This window comes from Crocodylus siamensis, chromosome 5, assembly GCF_052110815.1.
Source record: "Crocodylus siamensis isolate JL-2025a chromosome 5, ASM5211081v1, whole genome shotgun sequence".
NCBI classification, from domain to species: Eukaryota; Metazoa; Chordata; order Crocodylia; family Crocodylidae; genus Crocodylus; species Crocodylus siamensis.
Window position 1 is genome coordinate 47,100,510 of NC_143399.1, and position 16,425 is coordinate 47,116,934.

The following is a 16,425-nucleotide window of genomic DNA, read 5'->3' on the forward strand; positions in this document are numbered from 1 at the left end:
GCAAAGCTGTATTCTGTTTAAAATATTTGACTTCTAATTTTTCATATTAAACAGGATTTCTTTTTATAAAAAGATTTAAAGTTTCAAAAAATACCCTTTGAGAGGAAGCAGACTATGGGAAAACTTTAGTTTTGAAGGTATTTAGTTGGGTCTGGAGTACAATGCAAGGGTGTTGCTCAGGCGTAATAGAATTGTTTGAGGCCTTTCATGTTTTTCACTGATCCTAGTTGGTAAATCCTTTGTTCTTGGATTTCAGCATCAGGGTGTGTTTTGAAATGTGTTAATTAGTGTTCCATTTTTGATTCTCAGATGGGCACTTAACTTTTTGCAGAGCTGGTGAAGGGTACAGGCTGATGCTTCTGTTAGAAATTCATCTAACCGTTTATGTTACCGTTGATGACTACAGTCAGCAAAGAGCAAAATCTATTTATAACAAAGATGATCATATATATTGTTGCTAGGGGTGCATCAATAGAGATTTTCTTGGCTGATACCAATAGCTTGATTTGTTAACCAGACAATATCAGCCGATACTGATCCAATAGCCGATTTACAGGAATGCAGCCAGGCATCTTGGAGAGCAGTATCCTGTTGGTAAGTCTGTTGGGGTGGGAAGGGGCATGGCGGGGGGCAGATCAAGGCATCCGCAGTAAGGGAAGGAGTGGGGCAAGGGCAGGCGCTGCCCAGCCAGGGCAGTGAATGGGACCCTGGGGTTGAGAGTGGGACAGAGGCATGGGCAGTTTGTCCAGGAGGCTTGGGGGTGCTGGGAAGGAGGGTGGCTCCCCACTGCTGCATGCACCTCCAGGGGAGGGATGGGGGGCATGTCTCCCCAGATTTGTGTATGGGGTGGAGGTGGGCTATAGGCTCAGGGCCAGGGGCTGTACCAGCCTTTTCCTGGTAGGGGGACTGTGCTGGGGCTGGGTTTGGAATGGGATGGAGCAAGGCAAGCTCAGCTGTGCAGAGCGGGCAGGTGGTGGCACTGTGGGAGACTATGAGGGGGCTAGGGTGAGTTTTGGAGTAGCTATAGCCCCCCCAAAACCTTCCCCCTAGCGCAGCCCCTCTTCGGTCACTCCACTCTGCTGCTTTCCCTTGCGTAGCCAGCACAGGGCTCCCATCCCCTGCTGGCCCCACAGTGGGGGGCTCCCAATGGAAAGGTAGCAGAGTAGAGTCCTCTGAGTGGGGCTGGCACTGGCAGGGTGTGGGGAGGGCTATAGCCACCCCAAAATTCACTTTAGTCCCTCCTTAGGTACCCCTCCCAGTGCTGCCACTGCTGCCTACCTGCTCACTCTGTGCCACTGAGCCTGGTTTGGTCTCACCAGCTCAGACTGTCTGCCAGGAGGGGGCTGGCACAGCCCTGAGCCCACAGTGGGCAGCCCACCTCTGTCCCATCCACAAAGCTGGGGGCCATGCTCCTCACTGCCTCCTCCAGGGGTGCGCACAGCGGCAGGGAAATGTTCCCCTCCCCAGTCCCCTGCACCCGACGGATGAGTCACCCATAGCTCCGTCCCACTCTCAGCCCCAGGGTCTGATTTACTGCCCTGACTGGGCACCCCCTGCCCCACCCCCTCACTGTGGGGGACTCAATCTTCTCCCCTCCCCCACCTTTTCCCTTCCCTCCCCCACACCCTTTCCCTTCCACAGACTTACTGGAAGGATGCTGCTCCCTAAGCTACCAGTCTGCATTCCTGGCCATATGCATGCTGCCACTGTGCAGATGCATGCAGCATTTATCGGTAACATTATTGGCTACACTGGCCAAAAAAAGTCAACAGCTGGTAATGTTAATTTTCCTTTTATCAGTGCTGATCGATATGTGACCAGTATATTATTGCACCTCTAATTGTTGCCTTCCTGTACTCCAATTTGTTGGAGATTTGTTTTGGTTATATAACTCTGGGTTGCTGGTGGGGAAGAAGAAAGGAAAATCCTTTTAGATTAATTGATTGAGTTGTTTGGTGTCCCCAGAGTCTTGGTACTATAGTTCCTAGCAATCAGGGATAATCCAGGAGTATTTGTTGCGTTATTGTTTCATTTTTACAAAAATGAAATACTTTTAGCTGTTTGTATGTTTTTAAAGAAACACCAGTAATTACCCCAACTTATTCTATACTACAAAAACATTAGCATCTAAGGGTTCACACTTGCTGTCATTCAGACACTTTCAAGTTCCTATAGTTGAAGGCTAGCAAATTACCATATTTACTCAAATATAAGATGAGGTGCCCCAACAGTTAGCATGGGAAAAGCTCCTTGCCTTTTATTTGCATACAAGGAAAGCTCATTAAACTGCTTCTAAAGCTGCATGTGCTTAGTAATGGAAACCAGCTATGAAGCTGATTCAGTACAGTCAACATTGATCATGACTTAAGACACGTGACCCATATTGGGCAAACATAGTCATGGGAACCCATCACAGGGATAGGTTAGTGCAGTCCATTTGAGTAAGGTATATATGCCCATTATCCTCTGTCCCTCTCAGTGCCAACTCTTCCACGTCCTGATGAGGTGCTACTTTGAATACATTTTGACTTCCTCTTCACTTCCACAGCTGAGCTGTGCCTTTCTTTCTCATTTCCAATGATTCCTGTTTCTTAACCAACCTTAAAATCTGGCAAACATCGCAAAACAGGGCCCCAAATAGTTCATCCAGAATTCCTCTGTTGTCTCCTTTCTCAGCCTGTCACATACAGCTCCACGCTGCCTTTCATGAGGTGGAGCTGGAGCAGGTTGCCCTGCAGCTCACCTGCATATAAAGTTTTGGAGGATCCCAAGCCCTGTGATGAGAACATCCCATTCGAGTCATGAGTAGGGGGGTACTTAGCACATGGGTTCTTTGTAGGTGGTATTTGGAGTGTACATGCGTACTGAGCTGTGGGAGCACCATGGCTTGAAACATTGTTGATGCTGCTGGGGCACAGCCTAACAAACTGGTAAATCATGAGCCTTTTGGCCTTGGTCTGATATCATGCATCGTTTGTAATATATACAAGTAGGTAAAAAAGTGTTGCTTAAAAGTGTGTTTATGGAGTATCTGTGCTAAAACTTGCAGCAGTTGCAAAAAGGGAAAATACATCAATTCTGGATGAACTAAGCTGATGGGTACTCATAATGATTTGGCTATATGCAAATTACTACAGGCATGTTTATTTCAAGTTCAGTGTTTTTCAGATTTGCCCTTCACTTCCATGGGTTCAAGGAGAGCAGGGTATGACAGTATGGGGGAGGAGAAAGGGTTGCAGGGGAAAGTTGTGGTGGCAGAGGGCAAGAGAGCCACTAATACTCTCCTCCCCAGATGTTTTTTCCCCTTCTGTAGCAGTTTGATGGGAACAAATTTAAATTAAACTTTCATAAATTATATTCTGTACCTGGAAATTTATAACACACTTATACATTTTCCATATATAGACAACTTCCCAACAGTTAGATTCTAGTATTCAGGGTCATGTTATATTTGAGTAAATATGGTAGATTTCAAACTTTGCATGAAGATTCTGGGACATCATAGCATTATTTTTATAAATGTATTTTATACCTTATTTTCCACAAGTGCTTCAAGGAACTTGTTATAAGAAATTTGTAGACTGCTGCTTATCAGGATTTCAGTACCTGACATTCTTGTGCCTCGTTGTTCTACATGAGAAAGCACAAGGTAGGTACTGGTGAGAGTTTGCTATAGACTGCCAAATTAGGCTGCATTTGTGCAGGATAAACAGTTCCTTTAAACTTGTATTAGATGATTTGTCTTGAGCAGGTAGGGGTCTAGGTGGGTTTTTTGAGATTTCATTCCAATTTTTTTCTGATTCTATATGTAGAACAAACTCATGACTGGGAGTAGGATGATGGGGGAATTTTAGTCTGGAGAGCTTAAATTGGAGATTGTTCCCAAAACTTACTTAGAGTTTTAAAAACTAGGTTTTATAACAGTTGTTGGAACTTTTGGGGTGCTTTATAAGTGTGGTTGATAAATAATTGCATTGGCATTCAATAAACTTCTGTGCATCCTTTGACTTAGTACTGCCTAACAACCAGATTTAAAAATTGACTCTGCAAAATCACATAACGTACATTAAATGGAATAAAAACTGTGGATAACTGATGGATCTCAAAGTAATTGTAAATAGGGTATTTCTAATGCAATTTTGCAGGAGGCCCTTGCTTGAGCCGTAGCTAATGTCTTTCATTAATGATCTGGAAGTAATATGTTCCTAGTAAAACTTACAGATGGCGCACATAGGTTTGAGTGGTGTGCAGTGACAGATCATTTGTGTACTGTCCATCTGATTGTGTGCCACTCTGGCCCATACAAAGGTAAGATGCATTTTGTTAAGGTTAATGCAACTTCCTGCGCCTAGGAAACAAGCATTTAGGTGATGTTTGTATGGTGCAGATCATTTTTGGAAAACAGTGACTTGGAAAAGGGCATAATGGTCATAGTGGATAATCAACTGAACATAAGCTTTTAACATGGTGCAGTGGTTATGATTGTCCATATATGATCCTTGGATGTAGAAGTGGGATGGGATGATGACTAATGAAAACATTGCTGGAAAGCTGTATTTTGTTTTGGTTGCTGTGCTGTAAAAAGAACTGGTGAAGGGTATACCTCAAGTAGTAGAACTTTGAGGTGAGGAGAAATTTGATGCTCTGTAATTAGTTTTTCATATTTGGGTCACTGATTCCAGTCCTACCCCTGTAGTGGCTGCCTTTGTGCTTCAAGCCATGTGCACTGTCACAGTTGGACAGGCAGACATGGGGCTGCACTTTTCAACCCAGTTCATTTCCCCCCCAACTCCTCCCATGCTCCTGGAGTTGGTGGGAGCAGCTGCAGGGGCATATGGCTCTGGTAGCTAGTCTTCTGAATTCTTGGAAGAGCAGCCACAACAGCAAGGGCCATGCACAAGCTTTCAGATTCAAAGTGAAGGTAAGGAAGGGGCAGATAGCAGAAAGATCCAGGCATGGCAGGTTCTGCTTCTGCTTTCCTCACCTAGCACCAACCTGTACACCTCCAGCAACTGTTGTGACCCCCTTCTAACTCCTGCAGTGACAGTGTGCTGCTACAATTCAGAACAGTTATGGAGAGGTGCCTTGAAATCCAAAAAAAGGTTGAGAACCACTGGGTTGAAGCCTCGACCAGTATCTTTACATTTGACAAGTAAAAACTGTGGGTTTTCCAAATTGCAGGAGAATGTGGTTAAAGTTCATTTTGCCTTAAAACCATTGGGTTGATATGTGAATATCCTTTTTGCTTCTATAAACAGAAGTCTGTGTTAATTTGAGTATGATCCCAGTTTATTTTAAAGTTGAGCATGCTACTTCATCCTTCTGTATCCAGGCAAGCTTGTGTGTCTACATGTAACCCCACTGTTTTCTGCTGGTCTCTGTGCTCACGCGGGTTGGTTGCCCTTATGGAACAAGTTGCCCAAGAAGGGCCTAAGACTGAATTTAGTACCTCTGTGTAAAGATAAACCCGTTTACTTGAGTATTGCTGTCTTTGCAAGGAAGTATAGCTGTGTGTGTACCAGGCCTAATTAGGCTGGGTGAAGTATCATGTTACTGGGGATGAGCTGCTTTGAGTAACTAAACTGACTTGGGTATGGTATCTCTGTATGGTACTGCATTGTGGCATGTTGGTATATTTTAGTTGTTTCCTCCCTGGTAATCCTACTTGCACATTTATTTACTTCCTTGCTTTTTGAAGACTAAAAAGTAGCTGTTTATTTTCTCTGTCATTATTGGGAGAGAGAGAAAATGAGTTTTGGATATAAATAACTGCCCTGCCTTATTTTTATAATGAAGCAGAAAAAGAAAATTGCATGCATTAAATGGGAACAAACCTATTTAATAGCCTGCTAATTGCTAATGTAAAAAACCTGGTTTTGTAACAGGTTTTAGGAGTGTAATTGCATTGTTGTTTGTTACATTTCTGCTCATAACATACCATGCTCACTGCAATATTAATTAGCTAGCTGTCAGTCATTTGAAAACTGTGAAACTGCTTTTGTCTTCAGTGCTATCATGAGAATACTAAGCATCTAAACTGTGTTCCTTTGAATCTTCATTTGTTATAAAGCCTAAATTTTCATAGTAAAAGCCGTTGAGCATTTTTTCCCATTAAAGAAAATTGGCCAATTGTGCAGAGAGAAATTTCTGTCAAAAGAGTAAAATATTTCCTGTACTCTTTATAATCAATAGTTCTCGGATACTTTCCTTATTGTGAGATTGTATGTCAAAAATGTTCCATATAATATATTAAGTGTCTCTGTTGTAAACCTATGCCGAGCTGAACTTTTCTGTTTTGTGAGGGTACATGTTCAAAGGGGAAGGGCTACACTTATAGGATTTTTTAAAATATTGTGTTTGTACCTTTCTTGTTCCCTTACTTTTACGTAAAGGGGGATGATAGTACTTCTTTCTACCATTTCTATTTAGACTGCAGACATTATTAGGGAAGATGTAAACAGTTAGCACAGTGGGATCCTAATTTCTGTAGGGATATCTGAATGCTAATTCATGGTGTTTTGTGAATTTGTGTCCTTTACTAGAGGAAGCAGAGGGCAATGAATGTTAAAGAAGATTGTAATTTCTGCCAGATGGTTGGGAAATAGAAATGAAATAGTTTTAAAAAGTTTAATTTCCCCGTTTAGGTGCTTGAACTTGACTCTTCTGGTGGTTTTATGCATCTCTAAAGCAGTATGGAAAGGGGAGGGAATAACCTAATTTTTGTCCTATTCCTAATCAACTCCACAGTTAGCAAAGAATATAACTCCACGGTAAAGAACAGCATTTTAATCTGTAAACAGCCCTGACACTGTGTTTTGTAAATGTAAAGGAATATTAGAAATAAGATTTAATACTTCTTACCTTCAGTTTTAGTGAAATGTCGAATTCTGTAGTTTCAGTCTACCTCCTTTTGTATCAGCATTGTTTAGGGATCCTTGACTATATATGCTTTAAAGCTTATTCATAATAAAAAAAATGGTAGGGGAAAACAATTTGATACCTAATCTGTTCTGTTCTTTGTGGCTTTTCTTTGTACATGTTGTGTCACTTACTGCATGTGTGTGAACAGAAACTTATTGCAAATGCTGTGTTCCTGTTTAAATGGAAAACTGTGTAATCTGTGGCATTAAGTATGTATGAGAAGGTGCTTATACTTTTCTAGAGCTTTCTAATATTTTTAATTTTGAAAAACTTTTGCAGATGCTTTGGGATGCTGCTAAGTCCAGGACGAAATGTGAAGAATAGTGACATGCATTTACTGGATATGGTAATAATCAATTTGTCTGGCAAAATAGAAGCTATATGATGATAGCTTTTTGCGCTTTTTTTTTTTCTCAAAGGGCAATTTCAAGGTGCCCATATAATTTTAATGGTAAAATTCTTGGTTTTGATAATTTCACTTGACACATGAAATACAGGATTTTGTTACCTTATTAAGATGTTTCCTCAGTGGAATTGTACTCATTTACATTACAGCTAAATTTTGCCCCTTGATATAAAACAATGAAGTGAAAGATACTAAAAATCGTCTGTAGATTCTTTAAAATAGGAATCATAGGAAAGGCAGATTGGAAGGGACCTCACAAATTCATCTAATTCAGCTCCATGCTCAAGGCAGGATTGTTCCTGACTAAACCATCTCAGCCTAGTGTCTGTCAACCTGCTTTTGAAAATTTCCCTGGATGGAGATTTCACAACTTTTCTAGGTAGCCTGTTTCAAGGCTTGGTCACCCTCATAGTTGGATAGTGCCTCCTTATCTCCAACTTGCTGTATTTGAGTCCAGGATGAGATCCTGTGCCCTTCCTCCCCACTGCCTTTTTTCCCCCCTTCAACATTTTAAAAAGCCCTTGTCTGGGGATTTGAGTACAAGCCAGTGGTGGCAGTGGCGGGGACAGGTGGCTGCTGTGGTTCTGACTATATCTATGACCTGGGCTCAGAGTTGGGAGTCAGAGCTGCAGCTGCTGTTTCCCCCGGGCTCCAGCACAGGGCACAGAGCACTTGGTTGTTACAGCTCTTGCCTGGCCATGCAGCAGCAATGACAGTTACAGCAAGTTCAGCCCAACTCTGCTGCATGGCCAGGTTGGGTTCTGAGTGACCATGTCTTCCCTGTCCTGGGCTGGAGCTGGAGTTGCAGGGTAAGTGGCTGGGGGGTAATAGGGAGAGGGCTGAGGCAGTGGCAGGACAGGCAGAGTGGGCAAGTAGTCATGTGGAGGGGGAAGGCATTGTGAGGATGGGAAAGAGAAGGGGAAGTTATGGGGGCAAATGCCGGGGTGTACAGGCATGAGAGGGCTAAGTGGTGGAAGGGGGGATACGGAGCAAGGGGCATGGGTCAGGTCACTTGACCCCATTGCCCTGCCCTGCCCTGCCCTGCCCTAAGGGTCAACTTGTTCAGGAAGGCATAGACTTTACTTTCATAGGCAACTGCCTACTTTGTCAGCTATGTAGCTGTTGCCTCTATTTGAATGAGTTAAAACCCAAGGTACAACCCTGGCCTGCCTTCTCCTTGACTTCATACTATCACTGCTAACTACCTCATTGGTAATCTTCCTTTTCCCCTTTTTCCCATGATTAGTGGCTTGTTTACTTCTGGACAGGCAGTTTTCTTGGCACCATCTTCCATGTCTGCTTCCCTCCACCACCTCCCATCATCATCTTTTAATTCCTTTCTTTGTTTTCCTGTTTCCTCCTTGTTGTAGGGGTCATCTACCTCCAAAAAAAACAGGGAGGGGGGAATGTGGGGTGGGTGAGCAATGATGACTGCAAATAGCTCCCAAAATACCAGTATGAAAAGTCATTGACCTGTTTATCTTTAGGGTTGCGAACTAACTTGTTTGTTCTGCTTATATGTTTTAGCTCTTTTTCTCTCCCTCCCTTCATGCTTTTTTTTTTTTAACTTTCTTATTTAGATAGTTTGCTTTGGGACAGGGGGCATTTGTTTCACTGTGAAGTGCCTAGCACAGCTAGGCCCCTAATTTTATTTGGTCTCTAGGGGCCACTGTAATACAAATAATATATGTGTTATTCTTAGGAGTCCATGGGAAAGAGCTCTGATGGGAAAGCTTATGTTATTACTGGAATGTGGAATCCTAATACACCTACATTTCTAGTACTTAATGAGGAAACTCCTAAAGGTAACTTTTTAAAAACAGTACTGCTTACTTAATTACGTCATATAAATTAAATTGAGTATTTTTTATTAAAATGTTGTTGTATAGTTATGACTGACAAAGGTTATAGATGCTCTTGGGGACCATTCTGAATAGTACTTAATAGGTATGCATCAGGGTAACCAACAGAAGCTTTAATTTAGCATCAGAACTGTGTTAAGTACTATATGAACACATATAATATGAAGAGATTAAAATTGCTTGTATTGGTGTGAGAATTGTTGCCATTCAGAACCTGATAAAACATTGTCTGGGATTATGTTCACTTGCCCTTGGGAATTTGAATTTTCAATTCCAGGCATGCTTATTGATGTCTTTACCTCTCTTACTGCTTTGATTAAATGTGGACTAAGTTGTCACCATTCTTTTGTATTTTCATTGAGACTTTTAACATAGTGCTGACCTCCAAGTTTGTAATTGTTTCTGCTGTTTTGGGCGTTTTGTTTTGTTTACTAGCTTTTTTACTAGCGTTTTTCATAATGTTTTAAAGTGATTTGTGTCCTAGTATAGTGTAGGTTAGATCTTGCTGAACAGCCTGACCCAGTTTTCAATTCATGATTTGGCTGCACTGTGTTTTCTGTGTCCATTTATGGTCCAATCAGATAACTGTCTCCGGAGTTTTGTGTGTGGTGTTTGTGTGTGGGGTTATTGCTTGAGGCTTGGGATTGGATCCCTTATGATAAAGCATCTACCTGATAAGACATAGGCATCATGGATCTGGATTGTACATCAGTGCTATGAGAGAGCTTGGGACAAATGGAGGACATGTCGATGATCCTTTAAGTTAGATGTTTAACTTCCTTTCTTTAGCAGTAGAGTGTCCCATCAGATTTGGGATCTTGGTCCAGTTCAGTTTCCTGTTTATGATGTCAGATGTGACTGTTGCTGCTTTTTCCTGTATGATCCATTTTTCCTTCATCTTTACAAGTGTTAATTTGTTGGAATATTGCTGGACCATTTTGGCACTAATGGAAAAAAGCTCATTGGCTAACATGGATATGCAAAATCTAAAATACAGATAACAAATGTGAGAGGTATGCTGCAGAATGAATAGCTGGAAGGGACTGAATTTAAACAGAAGTCTGTTTTTCTAATTTGTCTTTGGGTACTTTGAGAAATTTTCCTCTTGAAGCTAACTTTATTTGTTGTTGTACATTTCACTTTATTTTTGTGTTCCAGACAAACGTGTTTACATGACTGTGGCTGTGGACATGGTAGTCACAGAAGTAATAGAGCCAGTCCGCTTTTTGTTGGAGACGGTTGTGCGTGTTTATCCTGCTAATGAGCGTTTCTGGTATTTCAGCAGGAAAACATTCACAGAAACTTTCTACATGAAGATAAAACAGGTACTGTATTTTAATAAAAAACAGACTTGAAGTATCAGGTCTATCTTTTCTTGTTTGGTTCCATAAATTTTACAGACTATTTTATGGTGGTGGGTCCTCAATTGTACTGGCATAACAGTTTAAAAATGCTTGTGCATTAGCCAGGTACAAAGCATCCAATTGCAAATCTTAACATGTCACGTGATTAAGCTTGAACAACCCTAATCTAATGTATATCTTTTGGAGAATTTTTGCACGCAACTTGTGCACTCCTACTTGCATGGAGGTGTCTAAAATTAAGACCATCTAACTGTTTAAGTCCAGAAATGCATTTCTCCCTGCTGCATTATGGTGCTTAATAGGTGAAAGCTCTGTCTCCTGTTGTTTAGAATCCCAGAAGTATATTAAAGTAAGAATAATTAACATGAGGAGTGTGATTAGGCAGAGACAGAGAACCCTGGTGAGTGTGTGGTGTTGTTTGTCTGTTGTTTATATAAAAATAAGAGGCTGCTACTACTGTTCTTTCAAACTACAGCTGTAACAGTATGTTCCTGTGCATCAACTTGAACGTTTGCCATTATTGCTCCACTGCTGCAAGGAAGCAGGTGGTGGGGTTAGGGAGGTAATGTGACCATTTATGTTAATGATTATTTGACAAGATTTTGTGTAAATTGTCGCAATGTGCTTTATTATAAGTTAGGTATCCAAGTTGTAACGGTATTGGTCTAGAGGCAAAGGGAATCAGAACCCATGGTACAGTTGATATCTTTTATTAGACAAACTAGATATTTGCAAGGGGGGAAAAAAATATTTGCAAGCTTTTGGGCATAAGCACCCTTCTTCAGGCATAGGAGAAAAGATTGTAAAAGTTGAACTGAAGAAGGGTGCTTGTGCCCAAAAACTTGCATATAAAGAATTTTTTCCCCACAAAAATCTAGTCGGTCTAATAAAAGATATCTCCTCTACCCTGAGTTCTGATTCCTTAATATAGGTTTAGATGTTCCTTGTTGTAAGTCGTGCCCCTCCTCTCTTCCTCCCCCTTTACCCCTCACCCCACAAATATTCCGTTTCATGTGGCTTCTACACAGGAGAGGTGAGGGTCAAGTTGTAGTACACTGAGTAGATTAATATTTCCTCTGTAGGGCTTCCCTGTTTATAAACCTATGTGATTGATGTGATTTTTGCTTATTTCCTCAAACATTGGAAGGGATTATGTGTTCCTTGCTCCATAACCTCTATTGAATGTTTTTCAGTAGAGTGGAATCCGAAAGTCCCCAAATTTAGTTCTGTGATCTTGCCTGTTCCTCAGTGCTGTCAGCTTACCACTGTTGTTTTATTCATTCTGGATTGATAGTTTTATTCTTTTGCAAGTAAGCGTTGACCTACTTTCTGTTGAGATTTGTACACTGATATTGACTCAGGATCTGAATAGTAGACCTTGTAATTTACACTGGAATATGTTAGAACCACAATCTTTGGCTGACTATAATGAGTAAGAGTGACTTAATTTTCTGAGTTTAAGCAAGGGTATCATAGTTATCATCTTATTTTGAAATAGTGTGAAAAAGTGGTGGTTTTACTATATCATAATGACATAGAATTTACTTAATGTCTATCTTGCTGATTTAAATTTTATGCAAGCTTCTTTCATTCTTGCAATCTTCAGTTTTACCACCAGAGATTAGTGTAATAAACTGGAATTTATGAAGAACTACAAATTACTAGTATCATGCAGATACTGGAGATGGCTGCTCTTTTTCTGGTTATAAATAAAACTCACTTTACTTGCCCCTGGACAAGAGCATAGGACTTGAAGTGTATTGCACCATAGAGAGGAACGATGGTCTTGTGGTTAAGGTAGCCTGCATTGGAAGCCAATTGAAATTGATTCATTTCCTGGCTTGACAACAGGCTTCTTCCGTTTTGCTCTATACTATGTAGATCAATATAGACTTGATCTGATGTACAGACCAAGTCTACACTCATCTTCTGATGAACTAATTAGCTTAATTTAGGATATTGTGAAATTGGGCTCCACCAGTATTGCTGCAAATTGGAATTGGTATGAGTTAAATGTACTTTGTTGAAAAATTATTTTGGAATGTACCTTCCTCTTAGTGTTCCTCTTGAGTTGCAGTGACTGGCAGGAAGGACCCACCCTTATTTATGTTTATGGTTTTTCTGGGATTTGAGCAGCGTGGAACAGGATTACACTCGGGTACCTAATAGGTAGAAAACATCTGGTCTTAAATATCTGCTTAGTGATATGTGTTTATTGGTTTGTGGTTACAGTTTCAACAGTGTTTAAGTGTATCAGTTTAAATTTATTAAATGGAAAACCACAACTTCTCAGAAATATAGGTGTAATTATCAGTCCATGCTATTATTTGAAATATTCACCTCTTAAATTTTCCTGTGTTCTTATGGATTTACATTCTTGTTATAGTACAGTCAGACTGTGATAATGTTACATTATGGGACTGAATGAAGCCTGTGGTATCAAGTGAAGCTGACAATAACTGGGGTTGAATACCAGGTGGAACTTACTTGTGTCCTAATTGCTTCTAGAAAGACAATTGCATGGATACATATTTGCAGGGATCAGAATTTATACCCTACTCATTTTGTGCACTTTGTGAACTTATGTAATGTCTAAGTATGGCATTTATTTAATATCTAAGATGAGGAATGAAGTAACAAGCATAACATTTATTCTATGTTAAAAATTATGTACTAATTGAAGGGAGTGGAGAAGCTGTATCACTGAACTAAAAAGCCCCTCATCTGCCCCTTTTCTTTAGCAACCCCAGCTGTGCTTCGCTGACTCAGAGCCTTTGTTTAAAACTTGCAACCTCCCCCCTCCCCCAAATATTGTAAGCACAGCCAAAAAGTTATAATATCCGGCATAACATCCTGCACCCGTTTACAGCTTAACTACCAGATAATTTTCATGCATGGCATGAAAGCCAAGACAAGCCACACTTAGACTCTAGCAATAACTTAAATATCAGGCACTGAGCAGGGGCCTAGTTAGCTTATTAACATATATAAAAATATTTTTGATGTTGCCTAACTTTATATATTTCTTCAATGAGGCAAATTACTTTGTCAGTAATTGTCTGCTAACTCATTTGATCTGGGAACATCATTTGATAATTGAGTCTTTAAATCAGTTAGTCTAATCTCTTTTAGACTGAAGGCACCCCTTATTAGATTTGAGGTACTCCTAAGAAAGTGCCAGCTCTTGAGTTTTCACTCATTTTTTAACTGCAGAAAAATTATAGAGTAATTCTTCCATTGCAGAGAACTTAGAAAGACTACACTAGGTCAGACTTCCTGTTAATCTCTTGATTTATCTTGGCAATTATGTTTGCACACCTAACAGTGCTGCAACACCTTGGTTTAAAACCATTGCAAGAAATGGTCAATTTACCTAGTGGAGATAATTTGCTGACATTAAGCAGTTTGTGACAAGTTCAGAGTGGAAACAAATAGGCTTTTTGCATTACTGTATGTGGAAATCAGTCATTGATGATGCACACTTTGATAATAGGCTGTGTGTGATATAAAGAGGAGTGATAATATATGGGTCTGACTTTACTAATTTTTTTCAGGAGCATTTATCATGATGGTGTTTAGATGTATTTAAATATCTAGTTTTGACATTACTGTGATTATGATTTACATACATGTCTGTTTTGGGTTATCTGAATGCCAGTTTTGTCTTCAAAATGAAGTGGTTTCATTTGTGTTGCAAAAAATGCACTTTTTCGTGGTAAACAAATTGTCAGGGAGACCTAATTAGTATCTGTCAATTTCCATGCCATTTGTTCCCTGCAGCTCAACACAGTGGTTTGTTTTATGCCAATTAACTGTATTTTTACCTGATTGTATAATGTAGCAACTTCCCAGTTGAAATAATGCCAGTAGCCAAAACAAAGGGGTTTTTTTCCACATGTGCTTTACTAGATCACTGTGTCCGTCTGCTGGATGCATATTATATCACATTAAATCATGGCTAGTTAACTTGAGGCTGGTGTTTTTATAAAGCATTCTTCTTGTGGCTGCACATCAAGAACCCTTGGAAACTTCAGCTTGGACAGAACACCTGTCTGCTTGCTAAATGGTGTGTCTTGCAAGGAACATGTTAGAGTTGTAGTCTTGAGACTCCATTGACTTCAGATTGATTTTCAACTGAAATTAAAGCACTCAAACAATTTGATATATCAATATCAAGGTTTGGACATTTTATCTGAGAAGCAGTGTATGGATTTATCCTGAGAGTTAATATGAGCTGGGCTACTTGACCCCCCCCCAGTTAGATAGGAAGTAGAGCAGGGGTGGGCAAAATATAGCCCATGGGCTGGATCTGGCCTGCCAGGCCATTCTATCTGGCCCATGGGGCCCCTAAAAAAATTAGAAAACTAGTTATTATCTTCCCATGGCTGCCTGTCAAAAATGACAAGACACCAGTGGCAGCAGGATCCAGGAAGAGCCAGTGGCCAGACCCAGTGGCAGTAAGAGCAAGGCTCACCTGGCTTTGCCCCAGCTCCAGCCTCCAGCCAGAAGCTTCTGCCTAGCAGAGGCTTCTGGCCTGGAGAACTTGGGGCTGTTTCCCCACCTTCCTCTGTCCAGGAGTGGAGAATCAGATAAGAATGGATGGGGGCGGAGGATCGCTGGTGCAGCAGGAGCCATCCTGGCCCAGCTGGCATCATGTGGTTCTCAGCTGGCTTCTGCTGAGCCATGCAGTTCTGGTCTTGTGGCTAGGAACTACATGCTGCTGGGGGGGTGGGGAGGGGGGTGTCAGTTGTGGGGGAAGGAAGGGAAAACGGGGGAAAAGCAGCAGTGCCAAGTGTGGGGGGGAAAAGTGGAAGCAGGTGTGAGTGTAGGGCCCTGAGGGTCAGGGCTGGCAGCAGCAGGAGCCAGCTGGGAACTGCTGGGACTGGGCTGGCTCCTGCTGTGTTCTGTGGTCCCAGCGTTGCAGCCAGGAACTGCATGGTGTGGCACAGAGCTGGCTGGGCACCTAACAGCAGTGCCCAGTTCCCAGCAATGCTGGGTCTGCAGAATGCAGCAGGAGCCAGCCCAACCTCTGTGGTTCCCAGCTGGCTTCTGCTGCTACCTCTGTTGGGGAGGCTGCATGCAAGGGCAGGCATCAGCTGTCTTTCCCACCCCCTGCTGCACAGGTTTGCAGATTCCAGCATGAGTGGAGGGAGTCCTGTCCCCTGCTTCCCTGAGGAGTCCAGCGCAGGGCTTTCCCCAGTGCAAGTGTGAGAGCTACAGGCATACAGTGTGGAGCCTCTGTAATAGAGGCAGCTGGACAGCCTGTGTTTCTTCCCAGCCAGAGCTGCGCCCCACCGGGCACCAGTGCCTGCACTGGACGTGAGCTCCCTGAGCCCCCCTCCTTGCAGCCCCCACTGCCAGCAGCAGCAGCAGCAAGCCAGGTGGGTGGGTGGTCCCCACCCTCCCTCACACCCTACAAACCTCACACCAACACCCTGCCCCCACAACCTCCCACATGTAGACACACAGCCCAACATACCTTATTCCCCCCCTGCACAGCCACACCCCCTACATCTCACCATACACCCCCCCACAATGTAAGAGTGCAACTTTATTTTGAGTTATTATGCAATCCCTTCTATATACAGTACACAAACACATCATGACAAATATTTTTGTAATAAAATTAAAATGTATTTTAGTAGGTGTTTGACTTCTTTATTAAAATATATTTTCATTGGTGTATGATTTAGTTTTCTTCTGGTTCTAAGATGGCAACCCCCCTCCCAAAAGGAGTATTTCTGGGGAGTAAGGGGGAGGGACTTCTGGTGGCAAAGGTCAGGGGCTAGAGGGTGGGACTTGTGGTCCCAATATGGTGACCAGGGGGGTGGGGCAGCTCTCAGGGGCAGGGCTACCCATGTGACCTTCCAAG

At 41.9% G+C, this 16,425-nt stretch overlaps 1 protein-coding gene across 2 annotated transcripts in view; it reads left to right on the plus strand.

The window, feature by feature from the left end:
• Positions 1-16,425, plus strand: part of RABGAP1L (RAB GTPase activating protein 1 like) — a 480,584-nt gene that overhangs the window by 68,456 nt on the left and 395,703 nt on the right. For both annotated transcript variants that reach the window (XM_090046904.1, XM_090046905.1), the window contains exons 8-10: positions 7,201-7,267; positions 9,030-9,132; positions 10,348-10,514. In XM_090046904.1, coding sequence (XP_089903030.1) covers positions 7,201-7,267; positions 9,030-9,132; positions 10,348-10,514 — 337 coding nt within the window. The remainder of the gene's footprint in view (positions 1-7,200; positions 7,268-9,029; positions 9,133-10,347; positions 10,515-16,425) is intronic.